This window comes from Semicossyphus pulcher, unplaced genomic scaffold, assembly GCF_022749685.1.
Source record: "Semicossyphus pulcher isolate SPU_LCO1_2020_fin unplaced genomic scaffold, fSemPul1.0.p SCAF_9, whole genome shotgun sequence".
NCBI lineage: Eukaryota > Metazoa > Chordata > Actinopteri > Labriformes > Labridae > Semicossyphus > Semicossyphus pulcher.
The window spans coordinates 20,288,351-20,301,824 of record NW_027211770.1 but is presented as its reverse complement, the minus strand read 5'-3'; the positions used below and the strand labels follow the sequence as shown (position 1 = coordinate 20,301,824).

The following is a 13,474-nucleotide window of genomic DNA, read 5'->3' as shown; positions in this document are numbered from 1 at the left end:
ACTTTCTTATAGCTTTAAGAAAAAGTCGGACAATTCTGATTTAACGGTTAAATTTGTGAAAAGGCAACACGGCCAGCTGCCATGCGTCACTTGAACCAGAGCGCGTGACTCTGCGTCATGTGACATGATATGTTATTGCCAGCTAGCAGCTGCACAGAAGGAAAATACAAGTAGAAAAGTGTAGAAACCCTAAATCTGACTCGCTTAGAATCATGTTTTTCTGAAAACGGACTAAACGGAGATCGTTCTACTGACTATTTTGATATGCTGCTTTTTATGTAGCGGCTGTTCGGACGTTGCGACCAATGAATGTCCTTTTGTGAAGTGGCTTTGACTACAAGTTATTTGTTTAACTTGGCTTTGTGCTGAAGGTAAGACCGTCTAATAATGTCAGCTGTAATGAACGTGTCTTAACCCTAGTAATGTCAGTGACTGATCAGATACAAATATAAGGTGATTTACTGCTTGTTACTGTGCATATCAGACTCAAACATCATCATTCAGCACAACAAACATTTGAATAAACTTGCTTTCTCCTCTCCAGATGAATGCCCTGGTTGCTCTCTGTCACTTCTGTGAGCTCCATGGCCCTCGGACGTTGTTTTGCACTGAGGCTCTTCACCCTCCATCCCCATCTCCTTCATCCCAGGCTGGTGCCCCAGTACCTGGGGACAGGGACCGAGATGGTGACCGGGAAGGTGAAGGGCTGACCATGAGGGCCAACAGCTCAGCCACACAGAGAGGAGAGATGTGTGACGTGAGTGAAGGTTGACAGGGCGGAGACAGCATGTCAATAAACCATGAGCTTATGAGAAATATGCACTCTACTCTCTACCTGTGTTTTACATTATAACACTCTATCGAAATTTTCCAAGTGAATCCATAGTCTTTTCATGTATCTCAAAGCACTGATTTTTTTCTTCTCCTTGCATTATAGGGATGTCGATCTCTTCCTGCATCTCACCCAGGCTTTATGAGCATTGATGATGAAACAGGGATACGCTTCCTTAGCCACCAGCATCCCAGACAGCCGCAGCTTTTCAGTGTGGTCCGCCAGGCCTGCGTACGCAGCCTCAGCTGTGAGGTAAACAGTGACGTACGTGTGCATAAATGTGTGTTGGAGTCACAGATTTCATGCTTTTAATACATGTAACAAATTATTTTTTTATTACCTTGTGAGCACACATACACTGATTTTCTCTCTGTCTTTATTGTCAGGTGTGTCCTGGACGTGAAGGGCCGATATTCTTTGGAGATGAGCAGCATGGTTTTGTGTTTTCTCACACTTTCTTTATCAAAGACAGCCTGGCTCGGGGCTTCCAGCGCTGGTACAGTATCGTCATGGTAGCAATGGACAGGATCTACCTTATCAACTCCTGGCCTTTCCTGTTACGCCACCTTAAACTCACTATACAGAGCCTACAAAGCACAGCCCTCAAGGTAGAGTGCACACATGACCACTGCATGCCTTCTTTTCAGTAAAGTCAAATAGAAACATGAAGACTTATTCCACAGGCTCGTATCTATTAGGGCCTTAATGTATTGGCTCTGTGATCTCCATCAGGTGTTTGACGGTGAACAAGGAGTTTGTCCCCAGCGAGCGGTGAGGATAAACAGCGTCTTCTCACCTGCAGTTTTCCCTCATCAAAGGAGTGGCAATGCAGCCAGATCACTAACTTCACTCACCCAGCACCCCAACCTCTGGGCCAGCCTGCACTCCTCCTTTAGCTGGTGAGTCAATATATAATCAGCTGTCCTGCTATGACATACAAACTGTCATCTCTTCCATCAAACCACCATGACATGCAAATTTGTGTTTTCACATGGTCTCCAGGCTGCTGAAGGCCTGTGGTAGTCGTCTGACAGAGAAGCTGCTGGAGGGGGCTCCAACCGAGGACACACTGGTGCTTATAGAGAGACAGACAGGTAATGCACACTTTTGTGATTCACCATCTGACACCTGTTCAAGCCTGTACCTGGGTAAAAGAATAAGATGATACATTGTCCAACTTATCAAAAAACAATGGAAATAGTAGAGCCTGACTGATACATCAGACAGCCGATAAATGCCTCCTACAGAAGCATAGAATCTTGAAACAATGCTTTGTTTGATTTAGAAAATGTATCATCTCTTAGTTTTGCAATGACAATACTCTTATCACTGTCTGCAGCACATGTAGCAGAAAATAAAAGCTGAGCAGATGGTGGTCTGGACTTGAATTGGTTGACAATGAATAATAATGTTGAAGATTTTTGATTGTTGAAGAAAGCAGCTTTCTAAGTACCTTGTTTGAGTCATATCAGTGCAAAACTAGAGCACAATCCACACAGAAAAGGTCTATTTCTTTCCAACGAAAACAACAACAAAATGCCATAGAGGTTAAAAAAAAAAAAAAAAAAAAAAGTGAATTTTTCCCTCTCGCGGTCAGTCTCAAAATTCCCTGATCAGTTGGGCTCTAGCAAAAAGTATATGAATAGGCAGAATATTACTCTACTGTCAGTGATGAAAATCAGAACCAAGTGCAGGCTGATGGAAATCAGAACCAAGCACAGGCTCAGTGATCACAAAGTTGAATTAAAAAAAGGAAGTAAAAAATCTTTGCACAGTCAGAGAAATGAGCAATAGTTACTTGACAAGTTGACCTCTGTTAAATTAGGTTGCCAAGAGTTTAATGACCTCAAACATAAAAATAGTCCAGGAGTTGCAGACAAGGCCTATCTGCCCAATACTACAACCATGCATGCATTCAAAACACACACACACACACACACGTTTTAATGTTGACTTGTTATATATTTTTTATCATGTTGTATTTTAAACAATATGGTGGACATAGTATTAGTGGTAGTGCTCTGTTTTGTATTTACTGTCCAAATATTTGATCGCTGTTTAGTTGGATGGTTTTGATAAATTGTTCTTGAAACATATCAATCAATCATCGATCAATTTTTTTATTTGTATAGCACCAAATCATAACCAAAGATATCTGAGGACAGTTTGTAAAAAGACCGTTCTCTTTGGTACATATGTACGTACATCCCCTTTAAACCTTTGAATTTAATCAAATGGAAAATCGCATTGAATTGAATATTAACCGCAGTAACCTGAGTAATGCCTCAACATGTGTTGCCTTCCTGGCAGGGTTTGGCCTCTTGATGGAGGATGATATGGGCAGATGTCACGTGTTGCACAATGTGTCGTAGTTTTATCATCTGTCTGAACGTCTCCTGTGAAAGTCTGATTCACTGGGTCAGTCAGTGCGAGACATCCAGGCCAGAACAACAGCGTGATCCACTGAATCATTGTATTCTGGTACGCTGCCTTTCAAGAACGTGTTTACACAATTTTTATTCATGAATAGAAAGTGATTAAAAGATTTACAAATATTTTCCGGCACAGCGCGGCTCTTAAGGTGTGGAATTTTAATCCCCTGTCCGATTATCTTAATATTGTAAGTGAGTAAACTTTATTTCTGTTGCACTTCTGTGAATCAGAGTTACAACAGGATTATCAAATGCACATGAATTACAAAATATTATTAAATAATTATTGAAGAACTTAGTTTTAATAGTTGTGTCATTATGAGCTGGCTTGTCATATCGCGATTAGAGTGAATCATAAAAAAGAGGTGAGTTGTACACTACTGACATAGTTTAGGAAATAGTAGACGCATTGCATCATGTGACGTCTGTAACAGTAAATGGCGTGTGATATCAAAATGACCCTTTGTTCATTTCTGGTGGAATTTCCAAACTTTTGTAAAGCATTTGGTCATCGCTGTCTCTGTTTTGATATCCCATCTTGGTTTCCAACAGAGCAAGAGGAGGAAATGAGCTGCTGGGAGGGCGCAGAAGGAGGTGATTCTCAGTCACAGCGGCACCAATCAGAGAGTGAGCTGGCCCACGACTTCCTGTGTGATGATGGGAAATTAGATGAATTACCGGGGCCCAAGTTTAGGTCACTGAGGCATTTGAGACAGGTACATTTGGGTACTTTCTGAGCTTGTGATTAAGTTTTAAGCACAATTAAATGTGTAAGTTAACAGAAAACAGATTTTTAGCAAAAATGTATATCTTATTCGCATTAAAATGATTCTAATTACTTATAAAGAATACAAATTATTACAATAAGAGACTTTAAATCTGATCTCCACATTAGCTCACATCATGTATCTGATTTGTTCCACAGGACCTCGGGGCTGCTGAGTTTCGTCAGCTCGTGTGGCACGTGCTCATGGGAAATCAGGTCATATGGAGAGGAGCAGACCCCGGACTCATCCAATCAGCTTTCACAGTGCTCAAGGTACTCTGCTCTAACACTGTGTCCCTGTCTGTCTGGTTAGGAGGCATAGTGTTATTACAATGTGGGTAAACAGAAATTAGGATCAGTTATAAAACACTTTCATGTTGTTGAGACTGAAATATTTTTGATGTGATGTAACTGATGATATTTGGGTTCAGTTATTTCTCAACAAAAATGTTTATCTACTTTGTGAACAGCTCTGACCTGAAGCCGCACTGTATTATTGTTCATGGTACATTTACACACCTTGACATTTCTTTGCCTGTACTTGCTTCCCTGAACTTCCCTGCAAAATGCAAAAACAAGACAGAGCATGTAGATGTTTTCACATTACAACAATTTTTCCTTTTTACAGTTGAAAGATATTCAAGTGGAATGTTTGTGAACCTTTTCGGTATTGATTTGGATGTAATTGTTTGGAGTTTTAGCTGATTATAATGAGTTGTTGCATGCTTTTTATACTTCCCTTTGCCTTTTTCCACAGCAGACATTTTTACTCACTCAGGTGTTACTAATCACATTAGTTATGTTATTTCCAAGTGTCCCTGCAAGTCATGACAGTCTAACGCTGAGCCAGAGTGCATAATATCCTGAAGCAGCTAAATGGAATTCAGCCATTTATGGTATTAATTAAACTTTGTGCTTTCCCTTCTGTGACGAGTCAAAATGTTATCTGAAAGAGGCCTCTCTGCCAGATCAACTGAATGTCTGAACAGGGCCATTAACATGTCTACTTAGTTTATAGTCTCTGTTCTGTTTCCCATCAGTCTCTGCTTCCAGTCGGCTGTGTGCGCTCCGTGCCGTACAGCGCGCAGTATGAGGAGGCCTACAAATGCAACTTCCTGGGTCTCAGTCCAGATGTGCCCATTCCGACACACGTCAGCTCCTCAGGTAACACAGAGTCTGTGGACCCGCAGGTGATATGTTGCCTTTAAAGGGGACATATTTTAGATATGAAATAAATTTTCTATCATTTTAATGTGTTTTTGATTCACGTTGGTAAAGTTTGTTTCGTTTTGAAAATTGTGTACATATTTTAATTTCATTATTTTTCGGAGCCTCTCCCTCCTCCTCAAACGAACAAGCCGTTTTGCCATTCAAAGTCAGCCACGATTGGCTAACAGTATTTGGAGTGACCTCGTAGCCCCTCCCCTACGTGTGCAATCTCACGTGGGGGAGTGGCCTCACTGCACTGTCACTCCAAAGTTGTAGATAACATGGCTGCTCTAGGATCAGTTATTCGGCCTTATATGTACGAGCCAGAATCGCCAAGAGGTATCGAAATGCTAAGTTGAAATCTTGACGACTTGACTGTAAGCTAATGCAAGAAGGCAGCCTGAGGTGAATGACCGTGAATGACGATTGGTCGATTTCAGTGAAAGCAAGGTTCTACTTAGAAACCTGCAGCTGTTCTGAACGGCCCATTTCAGAGGCGACCTTTTTTGAACATGTAATTCTGGAAAACAGAATTATGCAGTTTTCACTTTTCACTATGAATAATAAACACCCAAAAATGTGAAACCCATGCAGAATATGAGAACATCCACATAAAAGATCGGGCCCCTTTAAAGGTGGAACACTTGTACCAGCAGGTCATATTTAGTTGATTTAACTTCCTTTTGTTTTTTCCTGCAGAGTTTTCCGTGCTGGTGGATGTCAGTTCAGAGAGGAGCTGCCAGATCTCATCTGTGGGTGAAGACATCCCCTCGCTTTATCAGTTCACCATCAGCAGTGCCAACACACAGCCCACAGACAAGGGTGAGCAAACACCTGAGTTTATAAATAGTCATTGGACGTTTGTTGCCAATGGATGCCAACGCAGTGCTGACTTGAACGAATGATAGATTTTGATTCATCTTTGAATATATTTTCGACATTTTTGTGGATCTGATTTGGCAGTGATTTAGCCATTAGGGTTTTGTATGCCAGATTCTTTTCCATTAAAGTAAGAACAGATGTGAATAGGAAAATGCCCAGACATGTCCAATACCAAGGAACCCAGTTTCAGGTCCCTCATGAATAACAGCAAATGTTTATCTTTCCTGCAACCTCCATCGAAATCTGTTCGGCTCACCAGTTTTTAGGATTACGCATTGGGCAAAAACAACCCCCTGTTGATTGAGGCAATGAAAGGGGAATTGTGGTATTTTGGTTTTTTTTACTTGGGCCGTATATTTACACATTTGAGGGAGTAAATGACTAATAGGTGACGGACTTTAATGGCTGCAACTTAATCTTTGGAATGCGTCCAATCAAACCACAGCCATTGAAAGTGCTTGTTTTTGCCGCTGAGAGGCTCAGATTGTTTATCTTACTGTCTGACAACATTACAGACAGGATTCCTACAGAAATAGACCTTTTATGGACCGCTACAGTTAACATACTTTTTACAATACAAACTGTTTGCTCTCTTCGAAGTCACCGGACTCCATTGGCAAAAACAGTAATTTTACGTTGCAGGAGCTGCTTGTCTACCACTGCCTTGATTGTTTATTTTTATTATTATTATTTTGTGTTGGATCAGAGCTCATCCTAAAAAACACCAAAGTTAAACAAACTAATCAAACAAGGCCGTGGTAGACCAACAGATAAACTGAATAGTTTTGTCAGTGGAGTCTGGTGGCTGTGAGGAGAACGGCTGTTTCTGGTTACAAAAAAAACGTACCCAAATTCCCCCTTAAAGTAGCAGGAAAGACTTTTTTCTTTTTAGGAAAGAACAGGGTTTACTTATAACAATAAAATCATGGTCAAATAATTGTTTTCTTTTTTCCAGGCCCCACGTTACTGAACAAGCTTGAGGTGGCTCTGTCTAATGAGAACCTGTCTGTGGACGTCGTGTCTCACTGCCTGTTGTGTCTGAAGGAAGAGTGGATGAAGTGAGTATAATTCTTTCATTCATCAATAAGACCTGGGTTTAAGAAAGGTTTCTCCATCTCACAATAGATTATCTGTCTTTCAGTAAAGTCAAAGTGCTGTTCAAGTTCTCCAAAGTGGACGGTCGGGGGAGGGAGGACACCCAGAAAGTTCTTACCCTCCTCGGGGCCACGGGGCCGGGAGAGGAGGACAACGTCAGGCTGCTTAAGTTCTGGATGACGGGACTCAGCAAAACCTACAAGAGTCATTTAATGACAGCCGTGCGAGGAGGGGAGAGGAGCCCCAGCCAGTGACAAAGAGAGGAGGAGGAGGAGGAGGTAGAGGGGGGAAGAAAGGGGAGCTGAAAAGAGGGGAAATTACTAAAGAAGGGAGAGTGAAAGCAAGAATCTTTTCATCATCAGTTTTACGTATTTGGGACTTTTAGGGGAATGAAAGAGGGGTGTGAATGGATGTCAGGAATGCTTTGGTTCATTCATTAATGTCCCTTTAAGTAATGAGAAATCTACTGGTCATAACCCTGATTACTAGCCAGAACAGATTAACACATTCAGCCAGTCTTGATAATGTTTGCATTTGTTTGTCAAAGGGAATTATAGCCGAGGGTATTTTCTAACTAATATGTGAATTCTAACTTATTAAAGAGACTTTGCACTTTGTTTACTGATGTTTTTAAAGGAAATAAATGAATGTGATCGGTCGCTGGCATCCTTTTGTTTTAAATTCCACACTTGGCTCCATCTTGTGGTGAACAGGAAGAATAAAGTAAAATTGAGAGAGAACTGGAGAAGCAGAGAAGCATTTATCCGCCTGCTCTCACTCACTTGTTTGAGTGGCTGTTGGCCAACAAGCCCCAAGTGGTGTAAGACAACACTTCTTTTTTTAAGGTTTTCTTCTGTCCTGAACAGTACAAAACGGTTGCATAACAAGGCCTCGCTCCAGTACTGCAGACCACATCAGCAGGATTTTAACTTCTTAATGAGCTAGCTGCACAATGATCCACTATAAAGAAGGTTTTTTCTGTTCATACCGGAGTTATTTGAGCCTGTTGCTTTGCTGAAGCTTGCAGACTTCAGTCAATAAAATTCAGCAACATGCGGCTTTGTTTAAATTGCGGGGCTGCTTTATTAACTTGACCCATACCTATGGAGTGATTGCGAAAAACTCCAAATTAAGTGGCTAAGTAGAACTGACTCCAGCTTTTCTTGTCATAAAATGTCTCAACGTTGTGAGTGTGCTGCTGTGTCCTCAAAGATTTGACTTTTTTATTGTTATGGTTTTCTCTGACTTACTCCAATCTGGATTTCATTTTGCAAGTTGCACAAATAGAAACACAAACATAATGAGTTGCATATTTACCCTCCTCAATATCCAACAACGTATGAAACAGGAAGACGACAAAGTGACTGGATATATATAACAGTCATTAAAATGCATCGTGTAGGTGAAGAGGTTTCGAGTTGATGATGCCTCTGGGAGCGTTAATCCAGCTGCTGCTCTCTAGTTTCCTTTTCGCCTAAACGCAGAGGAGACTTAAGGAAACTGCCTTGCTGCCTTTGGCTTGTGTTCAAAACAGGACACTTGGAAGAACAGACCCTCTTTGATACGAAGAAATAACTTTGCATTTCCTTCCTTTCATGAGTAATTAACACCCCCTGTAACATCTACAGAAATATAATGATGCTTCACATAACCTGAGGGGACAATGTGATGACAGCTGTGCACAATATTAGACACCACAATCAACACCATCCACCTCTGCGCAGCCCACTTTAACAGCAATGACTGCAGAAGGCTGTCACACATGGGATGACTTGCAAGTTCTGACAACGTTGTGTTGCAATCCTGTTTGTAAAGGAATGTGATTTATTTTTTTTAAAAAGAAGGAAAGATCATGTGATGATTAATCAGGATGGATAAAGAGCAGGGGATCTGAGGGCGCAGAGGTGTGGGGGAGAGTCAAAATGAAAAACATACGCTCCAACTGCATGACTAAGCCTCCTTGGGCCTGGTTTGGAGGAGGGGAGGGGAGGACGGGGGTAAGAGTGGGTGGGTGTCAGGGAATGTGGGGAGCAAGGGGGGGGAGGGGGCCGAGGTACAACGTGTGTTGGTGGGAGTGGCCGAGACTTAAAGGGAGCAGACAAGCAATCCAGCCTAGCACTTTCACTTTGAGCGGAGTGAGGATACACAGAGTGGCCAGAGGGAGAGACAGAGAGGAAGAGGAGGCCAGACTCTCTCCCGCTTTATCCATTGACCAGCTGCGAGGGAGAGGGGAGTGAATCAAATTAGGTTGTTCAGGAAGATTCTAGGTCAGTGGTGAGTAGGGAAAGGGAAAGGGAAAGAGATAAAGAAACACAAAAAAGGAAAAAACAACAACAGCTCTCATAGGAAAAAAGGCTGCAGCCAGTCAGGCTTAAGTGGGAAAATCCAAAGTGAGAGAGCAGGATGGCGTGAGAGGATAAATGAGGCATTTTTTGTGGAAAGTACCAAAGGAACTCAAAAGGACGGAGTGCATAAGGGATGTCAACAAGAGGAGGGAATATCAAGCTGTGAGCAGAGCAGACACAGCAGCGTACTCTGTGTCAAAGACCTCAAGAAACGACAGAGGAGGAAACTTTGCCTTTCACAGACTGACACAGAAACCCCCGTCTGCAGAGTGATTGCCGTCAACAAGAGAAATGGAGAAGTGTCCCTTCTTAGAAAGATAAAAAGGATGTCACTGCCAGGTGAGGAACTAGAAATACATGCGTGTTAATGCTTCTTGCAAACTTTATTCTGAAAGCCCGTAGAGAAAAATACAGGATTATGAGAACAGGTTTATTTATAGTCGAGTACAAAGGGTGTATTAAAACTGATCACTTTGAATTGTTAGAATAGCATTTCCGGTGTGCTTGTTTATTCAGAGCTATTGCAACAACAGGTCATGTTTCAAGATGGGTTTTTTTTCTGCAGAAATAGCTAATTGAGGCAGGATATGATGTAATTCTTAGTAGGTATGCGGTGTGAACAAGCTACAAAACCACAGAAAGTTTCCATCAATTATCTGAATGTGTTCTGTCTCTTTGCCTTTTACTCATGCCTCTCGCAGTTTTGCTCTTGCTATCACTCTGGACTGTCCAATGTGGTGGATGTGACTTTGACTGGGAAGGTGTGAAAAACATTAAAACGACCATCGACTCTAATCCGAATGGATTTGTAAGTTGAGAACTTTTGATGTTGTTCATGATTTTATGTAGATCGTACAGTGTTTCTTAAATGAGAAGCATCCTGTTTGTAGTCTGTGGTTATGAGAGTTAATATTTGTCTTGCCCTTTAAACAGTACAATTACTTGTTATTGACTATCAGTAAGATTGTATAAAAGGGGGTGAAAGGTGAATATCTCACTATAGGTCATCAAATAACCTGCACAATTATCTGATGGATCAAAATGTGTAATTGTCAGTCTTATTTATTAATTCTGGTGCTCACTTATTTTTTCCTTCCTCTTTCTCTTTCCAGAGAACAGTTTTTCCAAAAAATTACTATGTAGTGCACCATTACACAAGAAGCATGCTCTGTGACACTGATCCGGTGAGTTGCTTATCAGATAAAAACAAGGAAGAAAGGTTTAACGTGCAATAAATGAAACATATATGTCAAAGTTTAATTTTCCCCAACACAAGCCATCTAGTTTTTTTAATCATTAACTTTTACCTTCTTCAGCTACTGTAAGAGGTCTTGTAAGTTCTGTGTCTAGCAAAAGATTGTTGTTCTAGGTAGCCTGCAGTCTTGTTTGTTTAATGAGCAATGGATGTGGTTTTTGTGGTGGCTATTCACGTGTTTAGCACGCTAAACTTAACTTTAGGGTTGTTGCGTTGTTGTTTCCCTGCAGTGCTGCGTGTTCCCTGCTGCAGTCGTCCTTCTGGATTCCTGGCATGTGCTGCTCAGAAACCTCTGGGATGAGCACCTAAATCACTCCCTTATCCTCGATCTGAAGCGGACACTGGATATAATTATAAGGAAGAACAAAAATACAGAGGTAGGTTTACCTTTCAAATATATATTACCACAAAACTTTGCAGAAAGTTGCAGAAAAAGGCCATGTCTCCTTATTTGACATGTGATTCAATGTTTCAAACATGAATTTAAGTAGAACGAGATTGCGTGTCTCACCTTCCATCTGAGATCTTAATTTGACTCTTGTGTCCTCGTCCCAGATGTTCCAGGAGGAGACAGACCTGGATCATTTCTCCACATTATCTTCCCCTCCGGAAGAACTCCTCAAGCTGACGTCAGAACTTTTCACCCGCTGGCTCGAGGTAGGGTGCACATCTTCGATTGAAACGTGCGTCCTGCCCACTTTGCCCCCCTCGGTGGTGAGGAAGGACTACGGTCCCTCGAGGGCCAGACTCTTGACCACGCGAGCCATCAGCGGCAAGGAGGAAGCTCAGCCTGACAGGAGGATTGACATTACACAGCTGCTGTCCAGCGGTGGCCCTCCATCCTCATCATATTACGCTTCCCTCTGGAGCCCCCTGCTATTCAAACTCTACAGGTGGTTGTTGCCGTAGTTGCTAAAAAAAAGAGGATCTTTTCGATTATGCACACAAAATGCAAAGACATTTCCTGGCACTGAATGTTTGTTTTCTTATACTTGTGTCTGTGTTTGAATACAGTAAGCTTTTGTTAACATGAAGTGACATGCACAGGTTGTTGCGTTTAATGTCCAAAGCTAGTCCACGTAGCTACGTTCACTGTTCAGCAGTGCTCTGTAACAACTGATATCATACACATATACACGTATAGCCGTCATCTCTAGAGCCAGCCACAAGCTCCAGCTAGCAATGCTATGTATGCTAACAAGAGATAAAGCCAATGCACATACCGTAAGCCATCGTCTTTTGATGTGGAATTCATCACTGTTTACAATTAATGTTGTGTAAATGTAAGATATTACAGTCTATGGGTGTTTACTTTTGTACATAATTGTAAATTAAAGACATTTAGATATATACAATATTAGTTTTTGGCTTGACTAACCGAAGGTTGTAAGCTATATTTATTGTGAACGTTGCTGTTTGTCTTTAGTGATGGGAAGTTCATATACTCAAGTACAGTACTCAAGTATAATTTTGAGTTACTTGTACTTGTTAATGCTAATTGACAATTCTACCGTGACAACTTCACAGTTATATCTAACTTTTTACGCCATTCACTTAATTTACACAGTGGCCATTTTCCTCTGACGTCATACGCAGAATGTGACGCTCAATGCTGCTGATGTATTGTTTTGCTACTGTATTCCCTGGTTATACATCCTATAAATATAATATAAAAAATTTAAATTCACTGCTTCTCGATTAATGACTAACTTAAAAGACTATTGAAAGGGAATATCCTGTGGGAAATTAGGCCATAGTTAAAAACTAATTTTATATTAGCTAAGATTACAGCTAATATTAGCATTCAACAAATTACTAGCTAACATCAAGTTAGCTAGGAAGTAAATGCCTTGTAAACATTATGTTGGCTAGAAACTTACACATTTCCAATATGTTGTGTTACATTACCTAACTGTAATTAATTCTAACATTGGTTGTTGTCTAACTGAGGCTAGGCTAATGAGTTATCAAATACGTTGTTTTAATTTGTGACTTGATTTATCTCTAGTGTTAATTGTCTTTTCAGTTGTTGTTCAATTGAGAAGCTGTGAAAAGATAATAATAAAGATAAAGATGTCAATTGGTCAGATACCCTTAGTCTTACAAACTAGAACACAGCGGTATGACATTTTAACAGCACTTGAGCTTCTCAACCTAAGAGTGACATCATAAGAATGTCATGGCTGCCATGCGGATATGGTCAATTACAGTCATCTGACAGCAGGTTTCTTTACAGATATGATGCATTGTTCTGAATTAAACTACAAAAAAGTTAATGAAGTCTGTAAAATGACCCCCACCTCCACCTAACAGTGAAATGCTAACGCATCTATGATGCTTATTTTACAGAATGATATATTTGCTTACCCTATACACAAACTATAGCTTATGTCTGCATTGCTTTTGCTACTTTAAATACATTTTAATATGAATATTTGCATAATTTTACTTGAGTTTATTATTGTGTATTATGTGTTGCAGAGTATTTTTACATTATGGTATTGCTTTTTAAAAGATCTGAGTATTTCCTCCTCCACTATTGTCAGCCCTTAAATATTTATATTTACACTCTAAAAGAGATTATATTTTCTTTATAATTTTTCCATTGCCACAGCAGCACACAGACTGTGTTGGATTTGTTTCAGCTCAACAATCACT

The 13,474-nt window shown here is 40.7% G+C and overlaps 2 protein-coding genes across 3 annotated transcripts; both read left to right on the top strand.

The window, feature by feature from the left end:
* The first annotated feature begins 165 nt into the window (after positions 1-165).
* flcn (folliculin) lies at positions 166-7,869 on the top strand. Of its 2 annotated transcripts, none has more exons than XM_069656063.1 (12): positions 166-371; positions 545-757; positions 938-1,084; positions 1,219-1,440; positions 1,565-1,731; positions 1,835-1,926; positions 3,817-3,980; positions 4,190-4,303; positions 5,071-5,194; positions 5,939-6,061; positions 7,077-7,179; positions 7,263-7,869. In XM_069656063.1, the coding sequence occupies exons 2-12, from the start codon at positions 545-547 to the stop codon at positions 7,468-7,470; spliced, it is 1,677 nt and encodes a 558-aa protein (XP_069512164.1). In that variant the 5' UTR covers positions 166-371; the 3' UTR covers positions 7,471-7,869. The 2 variants fall into 2 exon arrangements, with proteins under 2 accessions (XP_069512164.1, XP_069512163.1); XM_069656062.1 differs by having other exon boundaries at positions 938-1,096.
* Positions 7,870-9,299: 1,430 nt separating this feature from the next.
* LOC138584071 (uncharacterized) lies at positions 9,300-13,188 on the top strand. The gene is made up of 5 exons (XM_069656203.1): positions 9,300-9,900; positions 10,263-10,369; positions 10,674-10,745; positions 11,047-11,193; positions 11,372-13,188. Exons 1-5 carry the CDS (start codon positions 9,888-9,890, stop codon positions 11,723-11,725), a joined length of 693 nt encoding a protein of 230 aa, XP_069512304.1. The 5' UTR covers positions 9,300-9,887; the 3' UTR covers positions 11,726-13,188.
* The last annotated feature ends 286 nt before the right edge of the window (positions 13,189-13,474 follow it).

What these genes read in the sequence shown, in the direction of transcription:
- flcn (XM_069656062.1), top strand. Translation starts at nt 545, where the DNA reads ATGAATGCCCTGGTTGCTCTCTGTCACTTCTGTGAGCTCCATGGCCCT. An exon ending in GCTGTGAGGTAAACAGTGAC is followed by an intron (nt 1,097 to 1,218) that starts GTACGTGTGCAT and finishes CTTTATTGTCAG; the next exon opens with GTGTGTCCTGGACGTGAAGG. An exon ending in CACTGAGGCATTTGAGACAG is followed by an intron (nt 3,981 to 4,189) that starts GTACATTTGGGT and finishes TTTGTTCCACAG; the next exon opens with GACCTCGGGGCTGCTGAGTT.
- LOC138584071 (XM_069656203.1), top strand. An exon ending in ACTCTAATCCGAATGGATTT is followed by an intron (nt 10,370 to 10,673) that starts GTAAGTTGAGAA and finishes TTCTCTTTCCAG; the next exon opens with AGAACAGTTTTTCCAAAAAA. An exon ending in GGAAGAACAAAAATACAGAG is followed by an intron (nt 11,194 to 11,371) that starts GTAGGTTTACCT and finishes TCCTCGTCCCAG; the next exon opens with ATGTTCCAGGAGGAGACAGA.